The sequence below is a fragment of the Alligator sinensis genome, unplaced genomic scaffold (assembly GCF_000455745.1).
Source record: "Alligator sinensis unplaced genomic scaffold, ASM45574v1 scaffold111_1, whole genome shotgun sequence".
NCBI lineage: Eukaryota > Metazoa > Chordata > Crocodylia > Alligatoridae > Alligator > Alligator sinensis.
In genome coordinates, this window is record NW_005841875.1 from 4531197 (window position 1) to 4556663 (window position 25467).

Consider the following 25467-nt stretch of genomic DNA (forward strand, 5'->3'; position numbering starts at 1 on the left):
GTAGCTGAGAGCAACAGTGGGTTGCTATTCTTTCTTTCTGTGGGGGATGGGACACACTTTGCCTCAGGGTTTCACACACATTTGCTGACAGCAGAAGAATAAGACTCAGGAATCCTGGGTCATATTGCAGGCTCTGGAGAGGAATGTGCTCTAGTGGACACAGATCTTCCTCCTAGCCTAGCTCCGTCTCCTCTTTTCTACCCTATTCCTGTTCTAGCCCAGTGACTTCCCTTTCCCCCAGGCTCATTATTCCAGTCCCATTCTCACACTTCAGCCTTTCTGCCCCACTCCCACCTTCCTTCCCTAGCTAGCCCTTATCTTACTATCCAAGTCTGATTTTCCCTCCAACATTCCCAATCTCCTCTGCTCCCAATACTTGGTCCCAGAATCTTTGCCCAGCCAGTCCCAATTTCCTACCTCCTGCCCCAACTCCTTACTTCCATTTTCCTTATGCCTTCTGAGCCAAGTTTCCCTCTCCCAGATCCTTGGCCAATTTCTCTCTTCCACTCGACCCTACCTCAGTGGACTCCCAGTCTTTGCCTTGGTTCCCAAGATCCTTATCCAATTTTAGTCCCCCTCCTGATTCCACCTCTCATCAGCTCAGTGCCCAGCTTCTTTGCACAAAGCTAGTTCTCTTTCCCCACCCCAACTCCCCTGTTCTTCCCAACACACTGATGCCTAGCCCCAGTCTCTTGGTGCAACCAGATCCAAGCTATCCTCCCCATTGGGCTCCCTGCCTCAAAAGTCTTCCCTGCTCCCTCACAAATCCAACTCCCAGTCTCCATACCCAGCTAGTCCCTATCAAACTTCCCTCCCTAGACTCCACTCCTATTATTTGCCTCATTGTCTCTTTCGATCTACTCATGTTGTTTCCTTCTGGTCTAGCAGACTCCTTCTCAACTTTGCCTTGCAGCTAGTGGGATAGGATGAGAGGGAGGGCAGTTAGAAAGCACGGGAAAGCTCCCTGTGCTCAGTTCTGATGCTTGGGCCCACCCTGGCTTGGAGCACCAAGAGGAGATGTTACAGGTGAAGTCCTTCTAAAAGCCACTTTCCCCAGGATGGAGTGTACTGGCACCCTATGGGAATGGCATGTTTACAGTCTGGTGAGCAGTAGGGGCTGTGAAGGGACAGATCATATTTACTTTAAGAAAGCTACAGAGAAACGTATGATGTGCAAGAGAAAACAAGGAAAACACGCAACAGGTCAAAAATAGCAACAGTTAATGTGATTGTATTTGAAGTTGGCACTGAAGTTTTGGTCATTTTCATCAATAGTGGACTGACATCAGTAATACTGTATCTCTGAAGTCGTGCAAGAGGCAGCTTCCCTCAAATATACAGTTGCTTCATTACAAAAAGTAAAAAGACTTGGTTCTATTTTAAGACAGCTTAATATAAAACACTTGTGATCCATGCAAGCAGAGATTACAGAAATATATCCATGTCTGATGACTCTGGCCACTCTTACAGCCAAAATCTCTACTCTTTTGTCAAAACATAACTCAAGTTTGCCTAAATCCTTATGTTAGAACACTGTTCAATAGCACATGTGTACAGGTTTAGTCCCATATTTCCAGATTACTTCCATGGCATCTTTTTTAAAAGTTCCCCTAACCTATAATACTTTAAAGACATTTGTTAACTTCGAACAGTTAAGAACTCCTGAAGCCTGGAGTCTGTCACTAGAGGAGGGCTCCGACAAACACAGCAAGTACAAATGCTTCCAGGAACATGGCTCAGATCCAGAACCTCCAGCCTATCCCGAAAGCTTTAGCTCACAGGCTCCGATCACAAGGAAGGGGCTTTTTGTCAAAGCTCTGTTCAGATTTGGCTGAGAAGGACAGAACAAATGGTTTAAGATACAATTTAATGGAGGGATAAGCTACTGTGAGTTAACTTTCACTTACTGTGGGCTAAAAGTATGGGCACAGGCAGGACTACAAGGCAGCTGGTGGGCTGTAAAGCCCCACCTTTATCTAACTTTACTGCATCCAGTTTTGGGCTCCACAATTCAAAAAGGATGTGGAGAATCTTGAGAGAGTGCAGAGAAGAGCCACGTGCATGATCAGAGATCAGGAAAACAGACCTTACAATGAGAGGCTGAGAGCTATGGGACTCTTCAGCCTGGAAAAGCGCAGGCTCAGGGGTGATCTGGTGGCCACCTATAAAAATTTATCAGGGGTGCTCACCAAGATCTGAGGGAAATGTTTGTTCATCAGAGCGCCCCAAGGGATGACAAGGTCGAATGGTCACAAACTCCTTCAGGACCGTTTCAGGCTGGACATAAGGAAGAACTTCTTTACCGTCCAAGCCTCCAAGGTTTGGAATAGACAGCTGCCGGAGGTAGTTCAACCACCCGCTTTAAACGCCTTCAAGAGAAATTTGGATGACTATCTTGCTGGGATCCTATGACCCCTGCCGACTTCCTGCCCTTTGGGCAGGGGGCTGGACTCGATGATCTTTCGAGTTCCCTTCTAGCCCTAATGTCTATGAAATGTATGAAACTTGTTCATGTGCACCTACGTCAAAGCTAACAAAAAAAGAAAAAAGAAAAAAAGACCCCCTTCTCCTCAGTCTCCATCTAATTTTAAGCATTTTAAAGCATTCAATACTTAACCTGCAAAGAGAATTTGGCTTGGGTAATGAAAGCAAAGAAATAACTCTCACCTGATATTTTGGACATTGCTCTTTTGCATCCGAAGAGGAGGAGGATGAATTGATTGAGCTGTCCAAAGATGAAGAACTGTCTCCACCAGGCTTCAGTTGGCAGCATTTCCCAAAGACTCTCACCTGAGCATCACTGCAGAGTTTCTGAAAAACAAAAAAAAAAAAGGCTTGTCACGATAAGGGTCACATACTTGAAGCCACTGCTTAGCAGCACTAGAAAGGATTGGTGCTGTATTTTTCAATTTGAGAAGTAAGCTAAGCAACAAAAGGAGTATCTGCAGAAAAGAAAAGAGGCAAGCAGAATGATAATTCATCTCTCCTAAAGGCTGTTTTGTCTGTAAAGAAAGAAACTGGGTTTTTTTACTTAGAAAACCAAACTGGGAGCTCACACAACACAACTCTATTTTTTCAAGCAACTAAAGGTAGCCTTAAGAGTTTTTACAAAGCAATATTTGGGGGCATGATTTTTCCATCTTTATTTTAAGCACCAACTGGCCAGGAACCCAGAAAGGCACAGACCTGAAAACAGAGGTGAACGGTAGAAAGAAATTGAGATGGATTCTGGGAAGAGGGGAGGAGGAGTAAAAAGCCTGTATGAGGCAGCAGGAAGAGACTACATTACAGCACAAATGAGAGGAGTTCGCAAAGCTTGAGGAATAGAAACAGAGACGCAGCCTGCTTTTGGACTTGCACACAGGTATTTAGATATATGGGGCATAATGAGCTGGAGTGGGGGTGATCGAATGGATCAGCATGCCCAGCAAAATAGGCCCTTAGACACTAGACCCTATTTTCAATGCCTCAAAAAAAAGTAGGTCCTTAGCATTTTGGAGTATTTTTTCATCTAAGGACCTCAAAGTACTTCTCAGACACTAATTAAATCATAGAAAGCCTGCAGGAGGTAGGCATTCCTCACACTCCTAGTTGGCAAAATTAAGGTATAGATAGCTTACACTTTTCCAAATAGCACAGTGACCTGTTGATATTGGCCTTCTTTCCCTTAAAACTTACCACCTCAACTGCTAGACCACTACTAGCAAGTGGAAGCACTCCTATGAAGGATTAAGGCACAGAGATTAGAACCCATGCACGATGCCCTGGCTTCCAGGACTGCACAGCTACATCAACTGCTCAAATGTCATTTTAAAACAGGCTGCAAATTTCTAGACCTCGTGGTTCTAACCAAATGAATGAAAAGTCTACCCAATTGTCACTGATGGAGCAGACATCTGCCTGAGCCTGCAAAGTATCTGAGAGCTGTGAACTGTCCCATACATTTGAATACAGTGTCAACTCCAACAGCCTGCTTGGGAGGTCTTGCCAACTACCTTTCAGTACTGGACACTATTCATGGTCCAGCCCATTTCCTCAAGAAGGTACACTGTAAGCCCCTCTCCTAGCACCCTTGCACTTATGTGCCTGATGGGTGTGGGATCATTTGCAACTACTCAGGAGGAGGGAAAGGGACTCTTTGCTAATCTAAGTGGCTTTGGGACTATCAGCTTGCCACAGTGCACTGGTTTGCTTTAATGTGGCCTCAAGAGTAGGTATAACTCAGGCAGCTGCATTAAAAAAATGGTGGTACTGTCTAGCTCTGTCTGTACTAGACTCTGCACTGTTTCTAGGAAAGGTAGAGCTGCCACAGGGGAAGACAGGGGTGTTCAATCCCCAACCTGCGGGCCAGATCTGGCCCCTGGTGCTAGGTCATCCAGCCTGTAGGGCTCCTTACAGGCCCTTGGCAACAGATTAAGTGCACAGGATGGTGTGGGGCCCATGAGGGGCTGGGTGAGGGCGGTGGAGAACCCTAGGAGTCTGATTCCAGCACACAGGGTGGCACAGGGCCCCAGGGCCCAATCTCAGCACATTAGGCTGGGCAGGGGTGACACAGAGCCTGATCTGGCCCACAGACGGCCCTATGCCATTCATCTGGCCTGGGAGGCCAAAACCTTGAGCAGCAGTGCTTTAAAGGGAAAATATATGCCCACATCTTAGTGAGTCTGAGGCAGAGGCAGGGATAGAACATTGTTCTCTAGCCTTCCCTTTGAGTTTTAGCCATAGACTTCTTCCCCTGGTAACAAACTCCCAGCCTGATTCGGGTGTGCACATTGAACTCATGCAATGTGTAGGCTTGCTAATGGCCAATATTTGTGACTTGTGCATAGTACACAATGGCTGGAACATGTGAATGACAATCATATGACTTTAATAGGAACTCGTGAACTGGAGTTGCATTTTATCTCTGACACAAACAACAATGGCCTGGGCTAGGCAAGCATCATGTGATGAAACCACATTAAATCCACAGGGTTACAGCAGGTTTTGCAGGCAAACCACATTTCAGCTTTGCATTTTCCATCACATTTTGCAAGTCCTCTTTAAAAGATGTGCTAATAAGCAGGCTTCTATCAGTTTATACATCTGTTATAGCCACATATACATATAGGAATAAAAAACCCATGCATTGAGTCTAAAATTTGCATAACCTAATCACTTTTCTTCACCAGCACTTAAATATATTTTTGCATAGCAGCTTTCCCAGACTTGCTGCTAACCAAGATAACCTGAAGTTAAACTTTCCTAATTTAAATACTAGAAGGGAAGAGCTGTTTGGTCTTTGCAGTGGAAAGTAATGAAATACGGATCCTGTGAAGTAAAAGAGGTCAAATGCTCAAGATCTTTTAGATACCATCTGTCAGCAGCTTGAAGGTAGCAAATCATCTCTAAAACACAGAACACTGAAAAAATTTTGGGACGTACAATTTTAGTATCCAGCATGTGTGCAAGAGCAACCTGTCAGGCTACAAGATCAAGTATCTGCTATGCACCACTTTGCTGTAGTTATTGAATCTGAATGTCAATGAAATATTAGACGCAATAAATCACCAGATATTATGCAACAAAGGAATGGGATGACTGGTGCTCTAGTATAATATTCCAAGCATACTCAAGTCAGGTTTCCAAAAATAAAGAGGTAACTGTAGCATTCACCAACGTGCCCAAGGAAAGACTCAAATCCATGCTTTCTCCTCCCAAAGGAACATGGCTGCAATAAATCAAGTCTCTAGGCCAACTGCTGCTGGCACCCTCTGCAGAGCACAAGGTTGCCAGACAGAAACATCTGCTGAGAGGATGTTGCGGGCAGCCTGCCTCTCTTGGCTGCCATGCTGGTTTCCCACTGCTGTCAAGATTCCTGTTCCTGTCCTGCTCGGCTCCTTATACAGCGGTCTATGAAGGACTGGCAGCATCCCCTGTACAGTGTTTGTATATGCAAGATCTTGTTGGTGGGGCTTTGGTGAAAGACATGGTCACACACGAGGTGCCCAGGTAAACAGCACTGAGAGCCTGCTCTGAAGCAGCATTTCCCCAAAGGTCTTGCTTCCAGAGCCTCCAGCTCTGCACATAGGCTCTTTTCTCCATAGTCTTCTTCAACCCAAAGGGTGCCTGAGGCCTCTCAACTTTTCCCACCCACTTTGATGGCTTTACAACCAACCAGCAAAGGTCTGCAACTTCCTTACTGAATGGGAAGGAGGCATGCAGCACCTCTGTCTCTTCCTCCATACCTACCACTTAAACAGAACAGGATGAAAATACAGAAACCTTTAAGAGGTAGGGGGAGCCAAAGTCAAGGGGTTGGCATGGGTCAATGAGAGCAAGGTAGTTGAGGGGATGGGTTTCTTTTCCTAAATGAGGTATTCATTAAAAAGAGACTGAACAGGACTAACACAGGAGAACTAACATTTGCAAGGTCTCAGAACTAACACAGCAGCTGGGAGAGGAGCCTGAGGCTAGTCTTGGAGGAGGCTGCTTCTGAAACGACCAGTGAGACTGAAATAAAGCAGAGAAAGGAAAAGAAAAGACATCTCTATATAAAAGCTGCAAGAATCTAAAAGCTGTGGACCCTCATCAGCTGAAGGAGGAGGGAGCTTCCTCATGGGGTAGAAAAAGTACATTTAAAGGTAGTCTGCGTAATAGAGAAAAGCCATGTAGCAAAAAAGAGCAAGGGGGGGGGGGGGGGGGGGAAAAGGGGGGGCGGACCAAGACAACAGGTGGTTTAAAAAATCAAAAGCCATGTAGCAAAAAAGAGCAAGGGGGGGGGGGAGGAGGGAAAATGGGAGACGGACTCAGACTACAGGTTGATTAAAAAATCCCCTCAATATCAACAAGAATCACAATAAGCTTTCACGCTGTGAATTCTCCATTTGGACACCCTCACCCCCAAAGCAAAGTAGGCACTGTGTTAAGGAAAGAAAATTGTTCTCATGGACAGAAACTGATTCTCACATTTGATTCCTGTTATGGTCTGAACTGTAAAAGCTGATAAATAAATATTTGTGCATCTGCCTAGAAGAATAGATTATTGCCCATTTTCTCAGCTCCATGTGTAAAAGAGGAAGAAATGCTGTTTTTTTAAAACAGTAATCATGTGAATTGCCTTATTTTTTCTTAGAGTTGTTGGGCTCCTATATGCATTTACAGACAGGATAAGCAGGGAAGATAACCCTCCACAATGCTATGAATGTGCCTCCATATCTATTTAGAAGGAATATCAAGGGTTGAGAAGATTCAGACTCTACTCTATTTACCATTACAGTTGGCATCTTCATCTTCCTACTTAGTCTCTTGCACTCTGGAAGCCTGTTCACTAGGAAGCAGACTGAGATCACCATCTCAATTTCATATAGGTCACTTAAAAGGCAAAAGGCTCAATATCCCATCACTAGTCTCTCGAGCAATTTAGTATCCCAACATTTCTCCCATCTTCCAGCTTTGTAGAATGCCTGACTTGTTTAAAACGACATGCCACTTGTGCACTTTTGGATAAGCGTGACCTCATAAGTGACAAGGTTCCTTGGGTGAAATTGATATCTTTTATTAGACCAACCCAAATAGTTGGAGAATAGGTATTAAGCAAGCTTGCGGGTTCAAAAACCCTTTGTCAGGCTAAGGAAGTTTCAGCAGTTGGTGTGTCCTCTTCCTGGATGGAAGTAAGTGACACTTTCCAAAGTTAAGTCGGTATTTAGTTAAGTGTTACCCATCTTACCATACTGTCAAAATATGTAACTTGGTGAAAATGGGACTCACGTGCCCCACTGTCTTTGGGCCACCTTTTCCTCTTTAACCCTAATGTTACAATCCTTGGTCCACTTTCTTCTTGAATCCCACAGGTTTCTCTTCCCTGCCCTCTTTGACTCTCACTTCCCCACTTTCTCAACCCCTGGAGCAGGTCACTTCCTTCTTCAGCTTCCTTCTCTACTCCTACCTATCTTCAGTGCCCATTCACATTTTGACTCGCAATCAATGTTCTCTACAACTTGGCTCCTACTTACAGCTCTGCCTTTATCCCCATCTACTCTTCCTCTAGTTCCTTTGATTCTCCTTGACCACTGTGGATGGCCTATCTCCTTCCAGGCTGCCACAAACTCAAACTCACTTGTGTCTAAACAACTCTCTTTAGTCAAATCCCTCTCTGAAAAAGTGTCCTTTGCTCACCAGACTGAACATCAGGGCAAAACACAAAGCAAAAATGTTGCTAAACAAGACATATAGGAAAAAACAGTCTTACCTATACTGCTCCCTGGGGGAGGCTCTCTTTCAGGGCTCCCCTCCCATTGTTTTCTGTAGTTTCCCTTCCTACCTCCCCCAGGTGGCATCATTTCTGAGATGTTCTCATCCAATTGGACTGCCAGCTCTTTGGGACAATCGCATTGCGTTTCTACTCATCTTTGCATGCCAGGCACACTTACGTTTACAGTGCCATATGAATAACATACACCAACACCATAATATAATACAGTACAGTACTGGGGAGTCCCAGCAAACGGCCAACGTGAACGCGGCGTCAAGGTTGAGAAGTCAAGCACTCATTTGAAGTGTCAGGAAATGTAGAGTGCAGGCTGAGAATTTAGCCTGGGCCTTGCCATCTGGTGCATGCATCTTAAAAGGAATGTGAAAAGTCTGTTTTCTTATTATAGCAAAGTTAAAATCAGGTCCTGTATTACTTTTTCAAGGACTTCTGAAGAAAGCTTTCCCTGTCCACAAACTTATACCCTTGGCCTCACTGAGAAGGCACATGCCCAAGTCATCTCTTGGTCTGGATTTTGCATATTCAGAGGAAAACAGGAGTGGAGGATGGGGAAAGTGTGAAGGATATAAAGGACTGAGCATAGATGTGAGGATACCAGGAGACATCCCAGTATGAGGTAGATGCTATTTCCTACAAAATAGCATAAGGCAGTGCCATGATGGCCAAGTCCCACAGCTGAGGTATGAACACCAAAATTCACATTAACACAAGGAAATTAGACCAACAGAGCTGCCAGTAAGACTAATGTGACTGATTCCAACCTCTGAGTAACTGATGAAATTTGAAAGAGGTAGGTGTTGCATGTGGACCCAAGCTATTTGGTAAAGGCATTAGTAATGACTCCTCTTTGCATCACGTATTCATTATGCAAATAGTTCCTGTGCTGATACATCTCCTCATGATCTGGTGTCACAATGTTGAGAAATGCTATCACTTTCTTCTTCTGGGATCCTGGCAAAACCAAAAGTGGAGCCTTGCCTAACTTTCTGCTGTTTATAAGGGAAAAAAAATGACCACCAGCATACTTCAGCAGAGGGTCTAAGATGGCATAAGGCACCTGGATACAGAAGGCTGACTACTTAATAGGACATCCCTTGAAACACTGGGAAAGAGCTGGTGGTGCCAAGTACCAAAAAAGGTCCGGGATACACAAACGGGAATCGCTTTGCCTCATCCTACAGGCCAAGCACCCAACAGCTGTCCAAAGTATATCTCCCATCTAAGTGAAAATGCCTGGCACACCACTCAGCCAACATTCTCAGGACGCACAGCCTAAGGCTTCTGGCCCGTGGATCCCTTGTCAGCCTGGCTGAAGAACTTTAACCCTGCAAAGCCCCAGGAAAAAGTAATAACCTCTCCTACAAACTGAGCTACAGGCAGTCCTCAGCAAAGCTATCAATTGTAGTCCCATCCCAAGTAATAAAACATACAAAATTATTCATTCAGGAGTGCATCTAATTGTCCCGATCTTTATTTTCCCCTTTTCCTTTCATCATTCTTCATTTGTTCTGTGCTTGATACTTTTAAAAACTGGAAAGACAAAATAAGCCATGGTCCTAGTATTGTGGCTCATATTAATCTATCATCTTGTGACTTTTCTACCATTGTAAGTCTGCTGAACACTCTCTACAATTAATAAAGCCTTCATTTAAATGCAAATTTAATTCTCTGCCCCCACCCCGGCGCATGTCATTTATAACCTTATATCTGAGAAATCAGACACCTGCTTTCAGCACTTACTGTTTGAACACTCCAAAAATCTTACTGACCACTTCTTTGGGTTACGAGACAGAAGTCAAAGGAAAAGAGGATTACCTGAAATAATGTGTGAATATATATATACAGACACCAAACAGAATTGAGTATTACTTTACATTATCATCAAGCACATAAAGGAAACAATGATAATGTAAAGTAGAGTTAATTTCATGACACTTCTTGGAAACAGTAGAAAAATGAGGAATGAAGAGTTGTTGCCCAGCTGGCTATATAAGGAAAAGAACAGCCTACACAGTCATATGGTGCCTTGGGGCAGGATTTTCAAAATTGCTTGGCCTCTGCCAAACCCAGTGGACTTCAATCAACTTGTTACACTGGTGCTGAGGATTTTTGCAAATCTCATGCTTTGTGTATCTGCAAACTCACAGAGATACAAATCACATTAGTAAATCCAAGGAGGGAGGAAGAGAGGGAGCAGAAGGCATTGACTTCTGTGAAGCACTTAACAGATACTCATTCACAACAGAGAGCCCATCCCACACAAAAGTCTTACTGCAAAAGGGCAACAGTGCCTTGGAATGTGCTTAGAGCCAAGATCCATCTCTTTATATATGTAGGGTGTGTCTTTGTTAATGAAAATCAGGATGGAGTAGGGAAATAACACAACTCCTTGAAAAATTCCAGTTTGTAACCACAAAAGACTACTGCACTAGGAGCAAGCTAAGCTGAAGACAGCTGGACACAAGTTTTACCTGCAAAACCCAATTGTTACTGAAATGTTGTGTTGAGTCATGGGATGACCCTGCCAAGGTGGGAAGTGTGACAAGAACTGTGTCATCAACAATTCTCTCGTGAAACAAAATTATATATATAGAAGCATTGGAGGTTACCATTATGCATTTTACTTCACAGCCTGGGAACAATTCCTTATCTGCTAGTTACTTTATGGAGATGGGGAATACAGTTGGCTATTTTTTCCCCACTGAGACATGGCACAAAGAACAAGAAGAAATTGTGGTGGAGTGATATTGGCTGAATTGTTAGTCTAATGAAACAGAATTATTTTTAGTGGAACTCTGTAGATATTCAGCTGTCACAATGAACTATGCTTCCAATAATAAAGCCAGCTTACAAAATTTGAAATTTCACTTTGCAAGTGAAGACACTCTTTTAAACATGTTTTCTAGACTCAAAGAAATTGATAGGAATAGAAATAGACTGCACAGGTATGTATTACAGACTGACAAAACCTTGTTTATTACATTTTGTTTTGTGACATATGAGCAGAACTCTTTTTAAAAAGTATAAACTCTTTTGTTGGCAAAGATACATGGACAGTTCGGTACTTTTAGGCTAATAAAACTGCTAAGGGTTCAAAATTAAAAAGTAAGGGACATCTAAACATTTTGTGATGTCACATGCTGCTGCTACAGGAATTAAACCTGAGTCAAACATCAAATCAAAACTCCGCAACAAGGAAACCTGGTTCTTAACTTGTGGATATAAAGTTGTTATATCCAGCTATGAAGAGTAATGAAAATCTATGCCCAGAACCACACAAAGTTCCTACAAGAATTAGATGGAGTATTTGGTGGAAGTAGTAGACAGTCATAATCTGGATAAGAAAGAGCAAGTTGCAGCTGCTGTCAAACTTGGCTGGTGCAGTTTACAGAGATGCTCCCATACCCAATGCAGAAAGGATTTTTTTTTGTGATAAAACTGCCATTTTATGTAGCCATACTTAAAGTACCTAGCTTTATACTCATTAAGCAGCACCTAATGGAGATAACCAAACATGCCCAAATTGAGTTCATTCAGTGCCTAATATACCTTTGCAGGTGGAGAAAGTGAGGGTCAGAGAGGCTGAGTGACTTGGCCAAGCTCACACCAGCAGTCAGTGACAGGATTGGGACCGAAACTCAGCTCTCTCATGCCTGACCCCTACAAACATTCTCCTTTGTCCTGCTCTAGCAGTTACTTTGTAAATTCACAGATCAATAAACAGCAGGTCATTCTGCAGCAGAAAGGCAAAACCCCCAAAGCTTTCAAGAAACTTTCTGCCAAAGAAGTGACACAAGACACCAGAAAAAAAAAAGGTTGGCGAAAGAACACCAAGACCTGGGACGCAAGACGCAAAGGGACTTCCTGGGTCAGCTGGTCCAGTTCCCTGCCACTGCAGGCTGCCACATCATATGATCCCCATCATAAACAGATCAAATTCTCTGTTCCTTCTGTGTCATGGTCTTCAACCATATAGGCACAGCATGGCATGGCTAGGGACACAGAAAGGAAGACATCTCTCTTTTTCAAAACTTTTCAAAGTTGAGGGTGAAAAAAGAGAAGTCCCAGAATTAAAAGATGTTAAAAATATTTAGAGCTGTTAAAGGCAATCCCTAAAGCTTGAATAATGCGCTATATATACACACACACAGATTGTGTGGCAAAACGATCATGTTTATGTTCAAAGGGTTAACACATAAACGAATACAAAATGTTTATTGTCCTGCCCTTTGTGTATTCAGTCCTGTATTATGTAAAAAGAGATGTCATATATTATAATCAAATTTCAGCTGAAAAATACTCACCGACACAGGTACATCCTCACTTTTCCTTTTAACACTGGAGTCAAATAAGACATTCCGCCCTCTTCTTTCACAGTCCTGATACACAATCAGTCGGATCTGACTTGGGTCAAACTCTGGTAAAGGCCAGCTTTAACGAAAAATAAGGAAGCAGAAAAGTTTATTACCACAGTGACTTCTGACATTGTTTCTGTACATTATTTGAACATCTGGCTTTATTAAAAAAATTAAGTCCAAGAGAGGCAATGACATTTTTCTTAAAAACCCTTTGATCCTGTGCAAACATTGCGCTTTCACTACAAAGTGCTTGTAAATAAATAGCTGCAGTGCTGTGGTGTAAGTGGTGTGACAATCCCGAAGTAATTATTTATCCAGTATTGTCAATTCTTGTGCTGTTATCACATCTTGTGATTTTTTTCCTCACAGTTCCAGCTGTCAGAATCAAGGAACTACAGGAAAATGCAGTGCCACCTGTGAGCATTTAGCTGCACAACTGAGAAGGCTTATGTACCAAAGTTACCATGCATTTCCCATCTTTACCTGTCAAAAAACCCCACTGCAATAAAATACTTCCATTAAACCCCTCTTGTGATTATCTTGCTATTCTTACACCAAATCAGAATCACAGGTCACAGCTATGAGAGAACAGATCTTCAGTAAGTATAAAACAATGTCCTCCAATACCAGGACAATCACAATCCCAACTGCTATCATAGGTAGGGACCTACCTAAATAGCAGCAGAAGTTCGTGGTGCAGCGGTACCTTTAATCTCAGTCTTTTCACTGTGCGTCCTCCCCACACCAGTCACTGGTCAAGAGGCAAAAACCACAGGGGTGTGTGTGTGTGTGTGTGTGTGTGTGTGTGTGTGTGTGTGTGTGTGCGCGCGCGCGCGTGTGTGTAAGCAAAAAGACGAAAATTAAAGGTGCCATGAACTTCTGCCATTATTTAGGTAGGTCCTTAATCACAGGTATTATAAAGTGTGTTACTAGACTGGGGCCAAAGTGAGAGCTCACATTATGGGTTCCGAAAACACATTTATTCCCAGCAACTGATCCAGTAACCTAGTAATACGACATGAACCTCTGAAAGCTCCACATTCAGGATGTCCACTGAATTTTGTGGAAGCTTCACAAATGAAGATCTCATAGGGTTCAAGCCTGAAATACCCTTTTACCTCTTTCTATGGATGGTTTTGCTTTCATTACTACACAGTAAATTTGTTAGTACTTATCATGAACAATTTCATTGTAGAGAACTTGCTCTGCAGAGGTTTGACTGCATGCATCACAGTACGTCAAATAAAAACTCTTGTGGAGTAACTGAAAATGACAAACCAAGCCAAAGATCAATGCTCTGCACTGTCACAGGAGATCTCTGGGACCTTTTTAACTTGTGGCTCTTCATTTCCTGGAAATAAAAAATGCTAGATGCCAGTTCCACCCACAGAGTAGGCAGGATTTGCTTTCCAGACAATAAAGAAGAGCCACTTTCTATATCAGCATGAAATTCTATCTAGCTATCCTTGCTATAAGAGATGTAACTCTATCATGGAAAATCACATGGAGCTCTCTCTGACAATTACAGAAAGAAACTTATAGTAATCAGCTGGAGAAAGACTCCTTGCCCCTAACAAAGACTCCTTGCCCCTAGGGAAAGTCCAGCACCTGCCCATATCTTTTTGACAATTAGATGCCTATAAATTAACAGTTGGGAATTTTAGATGCATATCCCTAAAACAACATTAAAATTCACTGTTCCCTATTTCCATGACTGACTTGACCCAAAAAAGAAGGTCACCTCCCCTCTGACCCCCTTAGTGAGCAATACAAGATAAGTCACCTACAACCTGCCAACTTCTGTAGCAGAACTTAGCTGAAAATTCATTCGATGGTCAGTGGCTGCATACACATATTCAAATCATCTGAGAGAGTTCTCCCAGGTTAGTACTCTTGGTAGAAAAAAAAACCTCACTCAGAGCTGCGGGTACAGACATTCAAATGTTGAAACCCTGAAAAGTGAAGAGCTTGCAGTGCTGACACTGTGCAGCTTAAGGGTGGTGGAGGGGAGATGGGGGCACACATCACAGCATGCTCTGCAAGCTCCCTTAGTTTGCCTGGCAACAGATGGCAGTGGTACAGAGGGCAGCCCTGCTTGGCTGACTCAGACTGCCTATGGTCAGCTTGTCTTTCCCTGCAGCACAATGTGGGGATTGTGAAGAGGGTGTGTTCAGGGAGCAGTAGAGTCCAGGGAGTGACATACTGTCTCCTGGGGGGAAGGGAGGGAGGGAGGGAGGGTTCTGGAGGACTATGTTCTCTTCTGGGAGAAGTCACAACATGTACAGAACTTTCCCTCTCCCAGGAGAAACTCTTTTAGGAGTGATTTAACCCTGGTTGTTCCCAGGTTATTTCTTTCCTGGAGTGGCCATTTTTTGCTTGGGAAAAAGTCCTGAAGAGCTACATACTTGTGGTTTCTCTTGGGAGAGCAGAGACTAGAGAAACAATGTCTGTATGAAGCCAAAGATACAGAATCCTCCCCCCCACCCTCCCAAAAGAAATATCGGGACACTAATAGAAATTCATAAGCTTTATAACTTGTGTAAGATCATCTAGAAGGAATCTGGGTACTGTAAGTAGAATTATCCGGGCCTCTTAAGGGAGGAAGTCCATTTTCTCAACGGTTTGGCCCCTACCATTTAGTAACAAGAGAGAAAAACAGAAGCTGAAGAAAGGATGCTATGCAACTAACGGCAAAGTGTGATTACAGGGGAGAACTTGAGCAACTCAAAATTGCTCAAATTAAATTAAAAATTAAAAAAAAATTAAAATACATCAATGTCTAGAGTTTTGACTGCAAGAGCCTGGCTTTCCCTCTGCATACTCACTTAAGGCCAGGTAGTTTCAAAAAGAGTCATGTGTGCACACGAGGAGGAAGCTGGATTATCAAATAACCAAATTCTATGTGAAAAAGTTATACTCTGCTAGACCAGCTCTCAGACCAACACAACAGGCAGGGTGTGGCTTGTGCATGGAAGGATGACCCGGTCTCTTATCAAATGTCCAATCTGACACACAAACCAATGGGAATTTTGTCATTTACTGAAGTGGCAGTAGATCAGGGGCAGGCAATTATTTTGGGCAGAGGGCCGCTTACTGAGTTTTGGCAAGCCATTGAGGGCTGCATAACAGGCAGACCAGGGCAGATGAGTATTCATTTTCTAAATTTTTTAGGGGCTCCATGGGGCAGATAGAATGGCCTGGCGGGCCGCATCTTGCCCACCCCTGCAGTAGATTCTGCACTGATAAAGCTATAGTCTATAGTGAACAGTCTCTTGACAGGCCTGAGAACACTTCGATGAGCTGGGGATGCCTTTTTCAGTGAAGCAGACCAAAAGGGACATCACAACGCTTGTTGTCAAATGCAATTAAGCCAATTCTGAAGAGAGTCATTAACTGAGATAGGCGCCAAGCAATTTCCAGCTCAAGGTTTTGGCTTTGTCCACTCTCTCCCCAGTGAGATGAGGACAACAGATAACCTCACACTCCCAGCAGCAGAAGGAGGAACCCTCTCTCACTCTTCAGTGAAAGTGGATGGGAAGTTTGGAAAGCTGTTTCATGACTTGTCACTGATATAACAAATGAAAAAATGTAATAACCAGCTACTGCTCAAAAAAAGAAAAAAAGAAAGGGGGGGGATTTTCCTTGCCCTACTCTTTGCTGTGCATCTGAATTTGCGTCCATTTTAAACAAAAGCCCGACTTTCATTAGCTAGTACTTCTGGTAGTCAGCTTTGAAATTACTAGCAGACAGGGGCAGTAACTGTTCCAGATCTTTGGAAAGTCTGCTTATAAGAAGCCCCAAGAGCAGCTAAACACTATGAAGAGAGAAAGTTAAATATAAAACCCTTACTGCATTCAACAAGATAGTTGATCAAGGTAAAAAGAGCTTGTTTACATCTCCATTTCTGCACAGGACACTAACTTTCTCTATTCAAGTATATACACCAGTAACGAATGTGTTTTAAATCATATTTCATGACAGATGACTTAAGTGTTATCTGTCTTACATAATATAGCTGTAAAGCTCGTTTTAGCTTCGCAAAAAATATTCCTTGGCAGTAGTGGACTGTTCCTTGAATCAGAAGAAACCAAAGAGTATTAGCAGAAGGTTCAGTAGGATATACAGTAAATACAAGCAGACTGGCACCTCAAGCTCACACCTGTTCCATTCAGCAGAGACATATTTTAGAAGGAAACAACATTCCTTGTTAGCAGATTTAAAGTGTTGGTAAGTCTGACACCTAAGAAAAGCACCCAGGGAAAATGAACAAAACTACTCGGTATAATATGGGGCAAAACTCTGTGGCAGGTCCTTTGTAAAGTGACACATTTCACTGAATGTGTTTGTAAATGGAATCTTACTATGAAGTTCAACTGATATCTAATTAACTCACAAGTTCTCTTAGTTTTAAGGAAAAATGTGTCTCAATCTCCCACACTCCTGTGGAAATCTTGACTGAGTTATAAATCTGAATGAGAAAAGATCTTTCTGAACAATCCAGATGTTCCTGGTTGATCTTGCTTTGGAGCTAATTTATTTATTTTTTTAAATAAACCACTCTCTGTTGCCATGGAAAATTATGTCATTGTAAATTTAACATTCTGACCTCATAGCAGAAGAGAAGCTGAATTATTTCTCTGCATACAACAGAACACCATCCTGACAGAGACCCCCTAGCACTACTGGAATACAAATGCCAGTTTACACAGACTGAGATTTTCATAAGCACCAAACCGATTTAGAGGCACAAGTTCCATTGAATGCAAATTATTTAGATGCTTTGGAGAATTCCTTCCCCCACCCAATTAAAAAATATTGTACATAATCCATTACAGTTGCAAAATATTGCAAAAACTCAGCCTCTTTAAAAGGTTAGTTGAAAACTGGACTCCATAAAATGGAGTCATTTTCTTTAGATCTTCCCAACGAAAACACTCTGGGCCCCAGATGAGGAAGAAAGGCCTTAGTGATAAAGGGAGTTTTCAGGTTAACAGAACATGTTGCAAGCAGGCTATGCACATAGCTGAAAATGACTTAAAATTTGGAGAGTGGAGGTGGGGGTTCTTTAAAACTTTACATTATAGAATAATCAACTGGGTACATCATTTTTAATTTTATTAGGAATATCAAGGTGACATCTGCTCCTGCACTGAATTTGGAAGAAGTTGGGGAACAGGCAATTTGCAGAAGCCAGATGTTACTGAATTACCAAACTAATGAAACTATTCAAAAACAAGAGAAGTATTTGTACATCTCATTAGAAACAAACATCCAGCACACATTTAGTCACAGAGAGCCAGTGGGTCGGGTCCAGTTGACAGTTCTTCTCTCTTTTCCCTGCCTTACCTCCCTACCTTCTAATACATCGATATTTGCTCTTCATGTGCAGATCCATTGGGCAGTTCCTTAAACACCAATGCTGGGAGTTGGGCAATCAGGATGCAATCCAGAATTCTACATAGCCTACAGCTGGATTTCTTTACACATCCCCTAAAACACAGCATGCACCGCAGCATGAAGAAGTTATCTACTAGAGGTAATGGAATGATCCTACTCATTGCTCCATGCTGGTTTTAATAACCATCACACAAAAATGCTGCCTTCTCTCCCACCCATAAAGCTGAAGACAAAAGAACCTTGTTTTCTGTACAAGCTCAACAGAACTCCCTTTTGTCATTAACAACTTAGGTAAGAATGAAACAACATTATTAACGTACGTGACCACTGGGTTACTGTTTAATAAAAAGACATTTCTGGAGGTTTAAAAAGATGTATGGTTGAAATCAAAGCCAATTGAGAGAGACACCAAATAGGTAAAAAGCTGTAACAGGTCACTAAACAGGAATATGCCCAATTCTTGAAAAAGTAAGTTGAAACTATCAAACTATTGTTTTCAACATGTTAACCACAGTTATGAAAACTGCCTGGTGATGAATCACTTCAAACTATTTTTAAAAGCATCTACGCAAATGATATTTATAGTTTATGCCAGCTTATCTGTTCTGCATGTTTTTCATGTTAGCACCTTTTCAGAATGTCGATAGGAACAGCCATACTGAAAAAGCACTAGTCCGTCTTGTCTGGTGCTCCCTCTCCAATGGTGACCAGTGCCAACTGCTTCAAAGGAAAGTGTGCAGTTCATTAAGCAGCTGGGACTACATTGCTATGTACTGGAGAAGACATTTTCCCTCACCTTCAGAGGGTAATCACTTACTCTTACACTTGCTCCTTCAAGCCTACAGAGATTCACAGCCCACAATTTTACTGAGACTACCTATCTAGTAATGCACAATGCAGTTATTTGTGTATTATTATTATTTACTACTACTTGTATTGCGGTAATGTTTACAGGGGCCCATTAGGAATCCAAACTACACTGCACAAATATTTAACATGAGTAATGTCCCTGCCCCAAAGAGCTTACATTCGAAGTGTAAAGGTAATCGGTATTTAGTACCTTTCTAAACTATATCTAAAATATCCTGAAGCAGTGAGTTAAACAGGTTTTTAGGGGTTTCCTTTTATATATGGAAGTGTTATAAGACAACATTTTATACATATGTTGTCTATTAATATTGAAAATCCTGCATACATTTTACTATGGGAAAGGGGGAAAAGAAGCTGGTTATTGGCCTTCTCTGTGACACTCAGTGTATTATACACCTTTGTCATCTCTACTCTTACACTCTTCTCAATGAAGAAAGCCTTCTTCCAGTCCCCAGCAACTTCCTCCACGTATTTCTGGACTTTTCCTCTTCCCATGCCTCATGGTGATGTGACAAACAGGACTTAGGACTCACAATAAGGACAAATGTTCTCTACCATTTTCTTGACACGGTTCAGACACTTGCTTACTATTTGACTGCTGCCATACAGCTGTGTAGATCTTCCAGAACGAACACAAGTAGCTGGGAGCATACCAGGGATGCACAGATGATGCTAGGTTGACGGTATTTCCAATTTTATTCGTCTCTTAGCTAGAGACACCAAAAAAACAGATGAAATTCATTATCCCATACCCTATGATGGGTATGATAAATTTATACCCTTGGTTTGCATGCACAACTCCTTCTGCAACCGTTCTATTTAAACTTCAGTGACGTAACACATATGGCCATGGGGAGGAAGGGGATCTCTACATTAATACAACCTCTGAGCTGATACATATAAAAAGTTTTGCAATGCAGATCTAAGGACATCTGTCTTCGTGGGAAGGTTGTGTCCATTGGCCCCATTCCTGCAGGGAACATTTTTTATTAAAACTGAGCTATGTGACTTGACCAAGGCTCTGGAGGAGATCCATTATAATTGATGGGGAAATTGCTTACATTAGTACCCTGGGCAACAGTGCCCCTTACAGCTGTTAACTTAGTCTTGGATTTGTCCAAAGTTAAAGAGCTTGCAGGTACAGGTAGCTGCAAGGAGTATCTGAATCCCCTGTGCTCTTTAGGAAGGGATTTGCAACAAGCTTTCAGCCCTATGTACTAGTTTCATAGTTAGTAGGGTTGGAAGGGACTTATTAGATCATCAAGTCTGACCCCCTGCCCTGGGCAGGAAAGAGCGCAAGAGGTTACATCGCAAAGTTCATCCTAAGGACGAGGGCTAAAAAACAACGCATCTTTTAAAATCAAAGCTGAGGTTTCCCGTTCACATTTCTTGGTTCCCTAAACCCAGAAGAAAGGGAAGGCCCAGACACAGGCTTTGCAGCAGTGAAAAAGCCAGCTCTCTGCCATGTCTATAAATCTCTCTCATTCATCTAGTAGTGTAGCAATGCTCACTCTGAATAGCTGTACTACTGGGGGTTCAGGAACTGTGAGCTACTCACACCATGCACATACTGTAACACTTGGTCACAAGTCAGGCATCTGCACTCTGTGCACTGAACTGGGACATAAACTTCAGCTGGTTTCCACGTTTGCTGGCCCCGGCTCCCAAATTCTAGTTTGCTGTCTGATTCTCTAACTGCAAATGAAGCTAACTTTAGTTTGTTTTCATTTTTAACTCCCACCTGTTAGTCACTTGCCTCTGTTTATCCATTCAGCTCTCACTCCATGCCTAATTCACACTCTCAAAATTCCAACGCACACCCAAAAATGCCTCGTGGAATATGGATTTAATTCTTTGCTAGCCTCCAACCAAGAGTACACAGAAAATAAAGACATGGTACATATACAGGTTAACTGTGGTAGAATTAAAAATATTAATCATGAAAATAGAAGCCTAGAAGGTATTGTGGGAAGGAATCAATAAATAAGTTGACTTGACCTCCAGCAATTAATTAAGAATTTAAAGTTAACTCTTGTCATTCCAGATCACTATCTATGCCTCCAGATTTGAGGTTATAGATAAAGCATGCCATTTTAGAAAACACCTGTTCAGTTTCAAGAGGGTTTAAACACACATACACCAACTTTTCCTCATTAGTTCTTTTGGAAAAAATGTCTCGATATACAAAAATATACACAAACCAACAAAAGTCCCTTTGACTTAAATTTGCTAGCATTTAACACAGTACTTCCCGTTACTTCAGCAGATCAAAACTAATCTTTGCAAAGTTATAGTTATCAAATTAACTTAGGACATTTAAAAAAAATACAGAAAAGAGCTATTTTCTATACATTTGCAGAAATCAGTAAGCCAAACCTACTCTATAAAGCATCAGATTTCTACAAAAAAAATATTACAGCAGCAAATCAATTGTTAGGAAGTATAGTGTCCAAATTGTTAAAACAATTGCAATAACTTCATTTCCATACCTGGAAAGCATCTTTATCCCCCGAGCAGTTCCACTTTTCAAAATCCCTATAAAACTCCTGTTATGCCCAGCTGCCAACCCAGGTTAATAATAGCAATGAGCCATATTCATCCAAAACCACAAGACTGTCAGGTGACATATCGAGAGGTCTGAATTTAACTCAAACAAAAGGCTCCATGCTGCAATGCAAAAAGCTTAATCCTAGCAACAGGATCACAAAAACTGCCTTAAAGAAATAATTTTGTCGACGCAAAACATGGGCTTTCGCACGAGGATCCATCTACAGTCCCCTATAGTTTCATAACCAATATTCTGTCCTTCCATTCTGCTGCACAGTCCAGGATCCTTACTAAAGTAAATACTGTCTGTTTTTCCAGTTCCTTTGTCTCCTCAAGTGTATTACTGCAGAGAAGAGAAGATCAATCTAATTCATCTGAAAGCTAAGTGCTGCTTTGGCAGACAACGTAGACTGTACATGCCAGTTTAATCTGTCCTTCTTCAGCGAATCCGATATGGGCTGAGCCTCATGACCAGACTCCCTTGGCAACTGTGGCTGCAGTTCTGCACCTCCACAATCCACATTTGTCAGGAATTCAGATTGATCGAAGATGAGGGGGGGAGAAAAACACCAAAGCAGCTTCCCCCCAGACTTCCCCCTCCCCCTTACATTCTTGGAAGCTGCAGGATGCTTGCGTTCAACCCTTGCTGACAAGCTGAGCCAGAGGAGTGGAAAAGCAAGCACTAATAGCCATCATGTGACCCAGAGCTGTCAGTATATGCCACCTGGATCTGCAATGAGCCTGCCAACCAATCCTAGCTTTGCCTTATATTCATGCATACAGAATTCACCATTAAAATAAGGCCTTTAAATGTTTAGCTATACAGAAGGTCTTGTTTGGATGCCTGCTTTATACTGGAAACACAAAAATGATGCCTGCCCATGTTTCATGCACAAGGTGCAATTGCTGACATGCACGCTCCACACTGCATAACTTCAGTATGACTGCATACTAAGGAAAAGCAGATACAGTCTATTTTATTTTATTGTGGGGCTTGGGCGGGGGGTGTTGTTTTTTTATGAAAAACCTCCCCTCTCTCTTCATCAGTTTCCTATAAGAACAAAGAAGGCATTGTATGCTTTGTAAAAGCTCATTAATATTACAAGTGAAACGCCAGGAATAATCCAGATAATTGGATGGCAATATACACTTTAAAAAGGGGAGATGTGAAATAAGACCCATAAAGAAACCCGGACCAGCTGCAGAGCTGTAAACAGGGTTTCATAACTGCTCTTGTGTTAACTTGTGGCCATGGAAGGAAGGGTGTTTAGTAATATAATCACAAGAGCAAAAAGCTCAGTGTTTACACAGTTTATCCTAACATCCTGGGAAAAGGGAGGGAATGGGACCTGAAAGCTTGATGTGCGATAAAAGATGCTAAATATTTTGGAAGCACATGAGAGAATTGCAAAAAATGAGGGCCATCATCCTTGGGGAAACCTTCCTTTGATTTTACCCAATATCTACAAGTACCTGGAACACATATGCAGCTTAATATTCATTCTTCAGAATTAAGATTCTCTCTCCCCATATCCACACCACAGAGGTCACCAGTATTAGCTACCTTTTTATTACATAGAAATAGGATGAACAAATGTACATTTTCATGTATATTAATTCCTGAAGCCTGAGATTTTGCCCTCCAGGATCAGCTCCACAGAAGAACACCGAGTTCCTCCGCAGACAGACGCCTTTGTAGAATGGGTGAAATTTTTGACTCCAGGGAAAAAACTGGCCCCAGTGAGGTCATCGTGAGTTTTGCCACTGAATTCAATAAAGCCAGGGTTTCACCTCAAGACTGGTAGCAGAATTTCTTTCTAGTGTCCTGAAGGCAGAAAATGAAGATTGAAAGGAGAATCTTACGCAGTATAAAAGCCACAACTACAATCTTTTGTAAAAGACACAATATGGGCACAGCAGGCGGTAATCCGCCTCTCTCAAAGTAGAAGCAAAAACAGTTGGGCGTGTGCTTTAATTGTATATAGATGTGGCCCAAAGAGTCAGTGGAATTGCTCACGAGTAAAATAGTCTTAAAACCAAATTCTGCCTTTAACACTTACAACCCCCCTTCAAACTGAGGTGTACGCAACACTAATACCTCTGTCACCCTTCTGGTTTATGAAGAGGCACATGCTGTATACAGTAATGCACTCCTGCCAGGGTGAAACTGCTCTAAAACCATTCATGTCATTTATACATATTGTATGCATTGCTTTCTAAAGGGTAACAATGTCAAAAGTGACCTTTCTAGCTAGAAATGCAACAGTAAGAAGTTGAGGCTAATCAATGTATTATGTAAACGTTTATTTACAGGAGTAACAACTGAAGTTTCCATTTTACCTCTCAGTAACTTGATGCACCCTCAACAGAAGAGCACTGAAAGGGGACACAGCTTCAGTTAACATCCAACCAGGAAAAAGAGTGGAATGGATTCCTACTAATGAAGTGGTAAAAGAAGTCCAGGCACATAAAAGTATATAGACAATAACAACTGCCACAAACTAGAGACCATACTCCATGCATATTAGAAAATCTGCCAGGACCTGCTGTTAGTTCAAACACCCCCATTCCCATGACACAAACCAACAGATAGCAGTCTCATTTTATTCCACAGACATCTCTGTGGCAACGAGTTCTCCACTCACTGCCCTAGAACTGAATACACTTGTTTAAAACTACATTATTTGCTCCAGAAGTCTTAAAGCAAGAACAACATGAATTGTTGGTCACATAGGCTAGGGACAGAAGTTACGCATCAACTAGCTTAAGTGATCAGAAACCGGTTTAAACCTGTAACAGAACAGAAATTCAGTGCACATAAACCACTTTCAAAATGACTGAAACAGGATTAAAATAAACTTGGTTGAATGTAGTATCAAACTTAACTGATTTAGGCAGACCAGTTTACAGAACTCCTGTCCCAGACCCCTTCCTAGTTCAAGTTAGCTCACAGTCCCCCAGCATCCCAGGATGCTTTGCAGCCCTGAGCTGGGCTGTGCTGTGTGCTCCAGCAGAGCAGGGTTGGTCCCACCCCTCTCCTCCCTAGCCAAAGCACTATCACTGCCCCAGCTGGCTGAGAAGGGGGTAGGGGTTGGAGTGGGAAACCCTGCTCCAGACTGCCCCCTCATTGCTTGAGCGGCAGGAGCAGGGGCGTGGCCAGATGTCGGTAGCCTAAGGTTAATCCCCCCTCCCTCCCTCCCTCCCATCTCCCAGGTGTGGTACCCTGGCCAGGGTCTACCTGGCTTGCAACCCACTCACTTCTCAAGTGGCAAAAGCAGCCAGACCCTGGCCCCAGGTCCAAGGCAAAAGGTGGGGAGGGAGGCAAGAATCACACTGACACTGTGTTTCGGGGCATAAATATGGACTTTAGCAACAGAGCAGTAAGCATTCTGAAAGCTCAACATGCTAATTAATGCAAAAAGAGAAAGTCTGGCAAAATATCTCTACTTGGCCCTTAATCCCACAATGAGCTCCATGTTTGGGGATGCCTGTGCCCGAGTACAGCCCTCCTGAGCTCTGTCAGGCTGCTTGGGTTCAAGCATATGTTTCCATGGAGCAGCTCAAAGGACTGAGAAGCCTCAGCCTTGTTACACTTGGCAGGACTCTGTGCACATACATCTGTTAGCCTATGGTCCCAGTGCTGGATTTGGGCCTCAGTTCATCACAAATTACAAATAAAACCAGAAGAAATAACCTAGCAATGACACCAAAAGGAGTTCATTTGTTCACTCTCCCAGACCCCCCCATGGCTAACCCCGCCCACCCCAGCTCCCAGTACTTTAAAAAAAGCCCCGGTGCTCACTGGGTGCAGCCAGGTGTGTGGGGGGTGATCCCCGTTGCCCCCCCCACTGCCTCATGCTGCATGGGGGGGCTCTGCATGAGCTCCCCAGCCCCCCCATAGTTGCCCCACCCACACAAGCTCTGTCGCTTTAAGAAAAAAAACCCCAAGAAAAGTCCCAGGACTCACCACTGCTGGTGTGGCCTCAGGGACTTGTGAAGAGCCCCACACATGGTGCAGGGCAACAGGGATCACCACCTGCCGGC

General features: G+C 42.7%; 1 protein-coding gene across 4 annotated transcripts in view; it reads right to left on the bottom strand.

Moving 5' to 3' along the window:
- The window catches only part of FNIP1 (folliculin interacting protein 1), a 64834-nt gene that overhangs the window by 37204 nt on the left and 2163 nt on the right, over window positions 1-25467 (bottom strand). For 2 of the 4 annotated variants that reach the window (XM_025196074.1, XM_025196071.1), the window contains exons 2-3: window positions 12556-12682; window positions 2668-2811 (exon numbers count right to left, since the gene is read on the bottom strand). In XM_025196074.1, the coding sequence (XP_025051859.1) occupies window positions 2668-2811; window positions 12556-12682 (271 nt within the window). Of the gene's footprint in view, window positions 1-2667; window positions 2812-12555; window positions 12683-19464; window positions 19587-21365; window positions 22079-25467 lie in introns of those variants that run through there. The other 2 variants (XM_025196072.1, XM_025196073.1) reach the window with 2 other exon arrangements.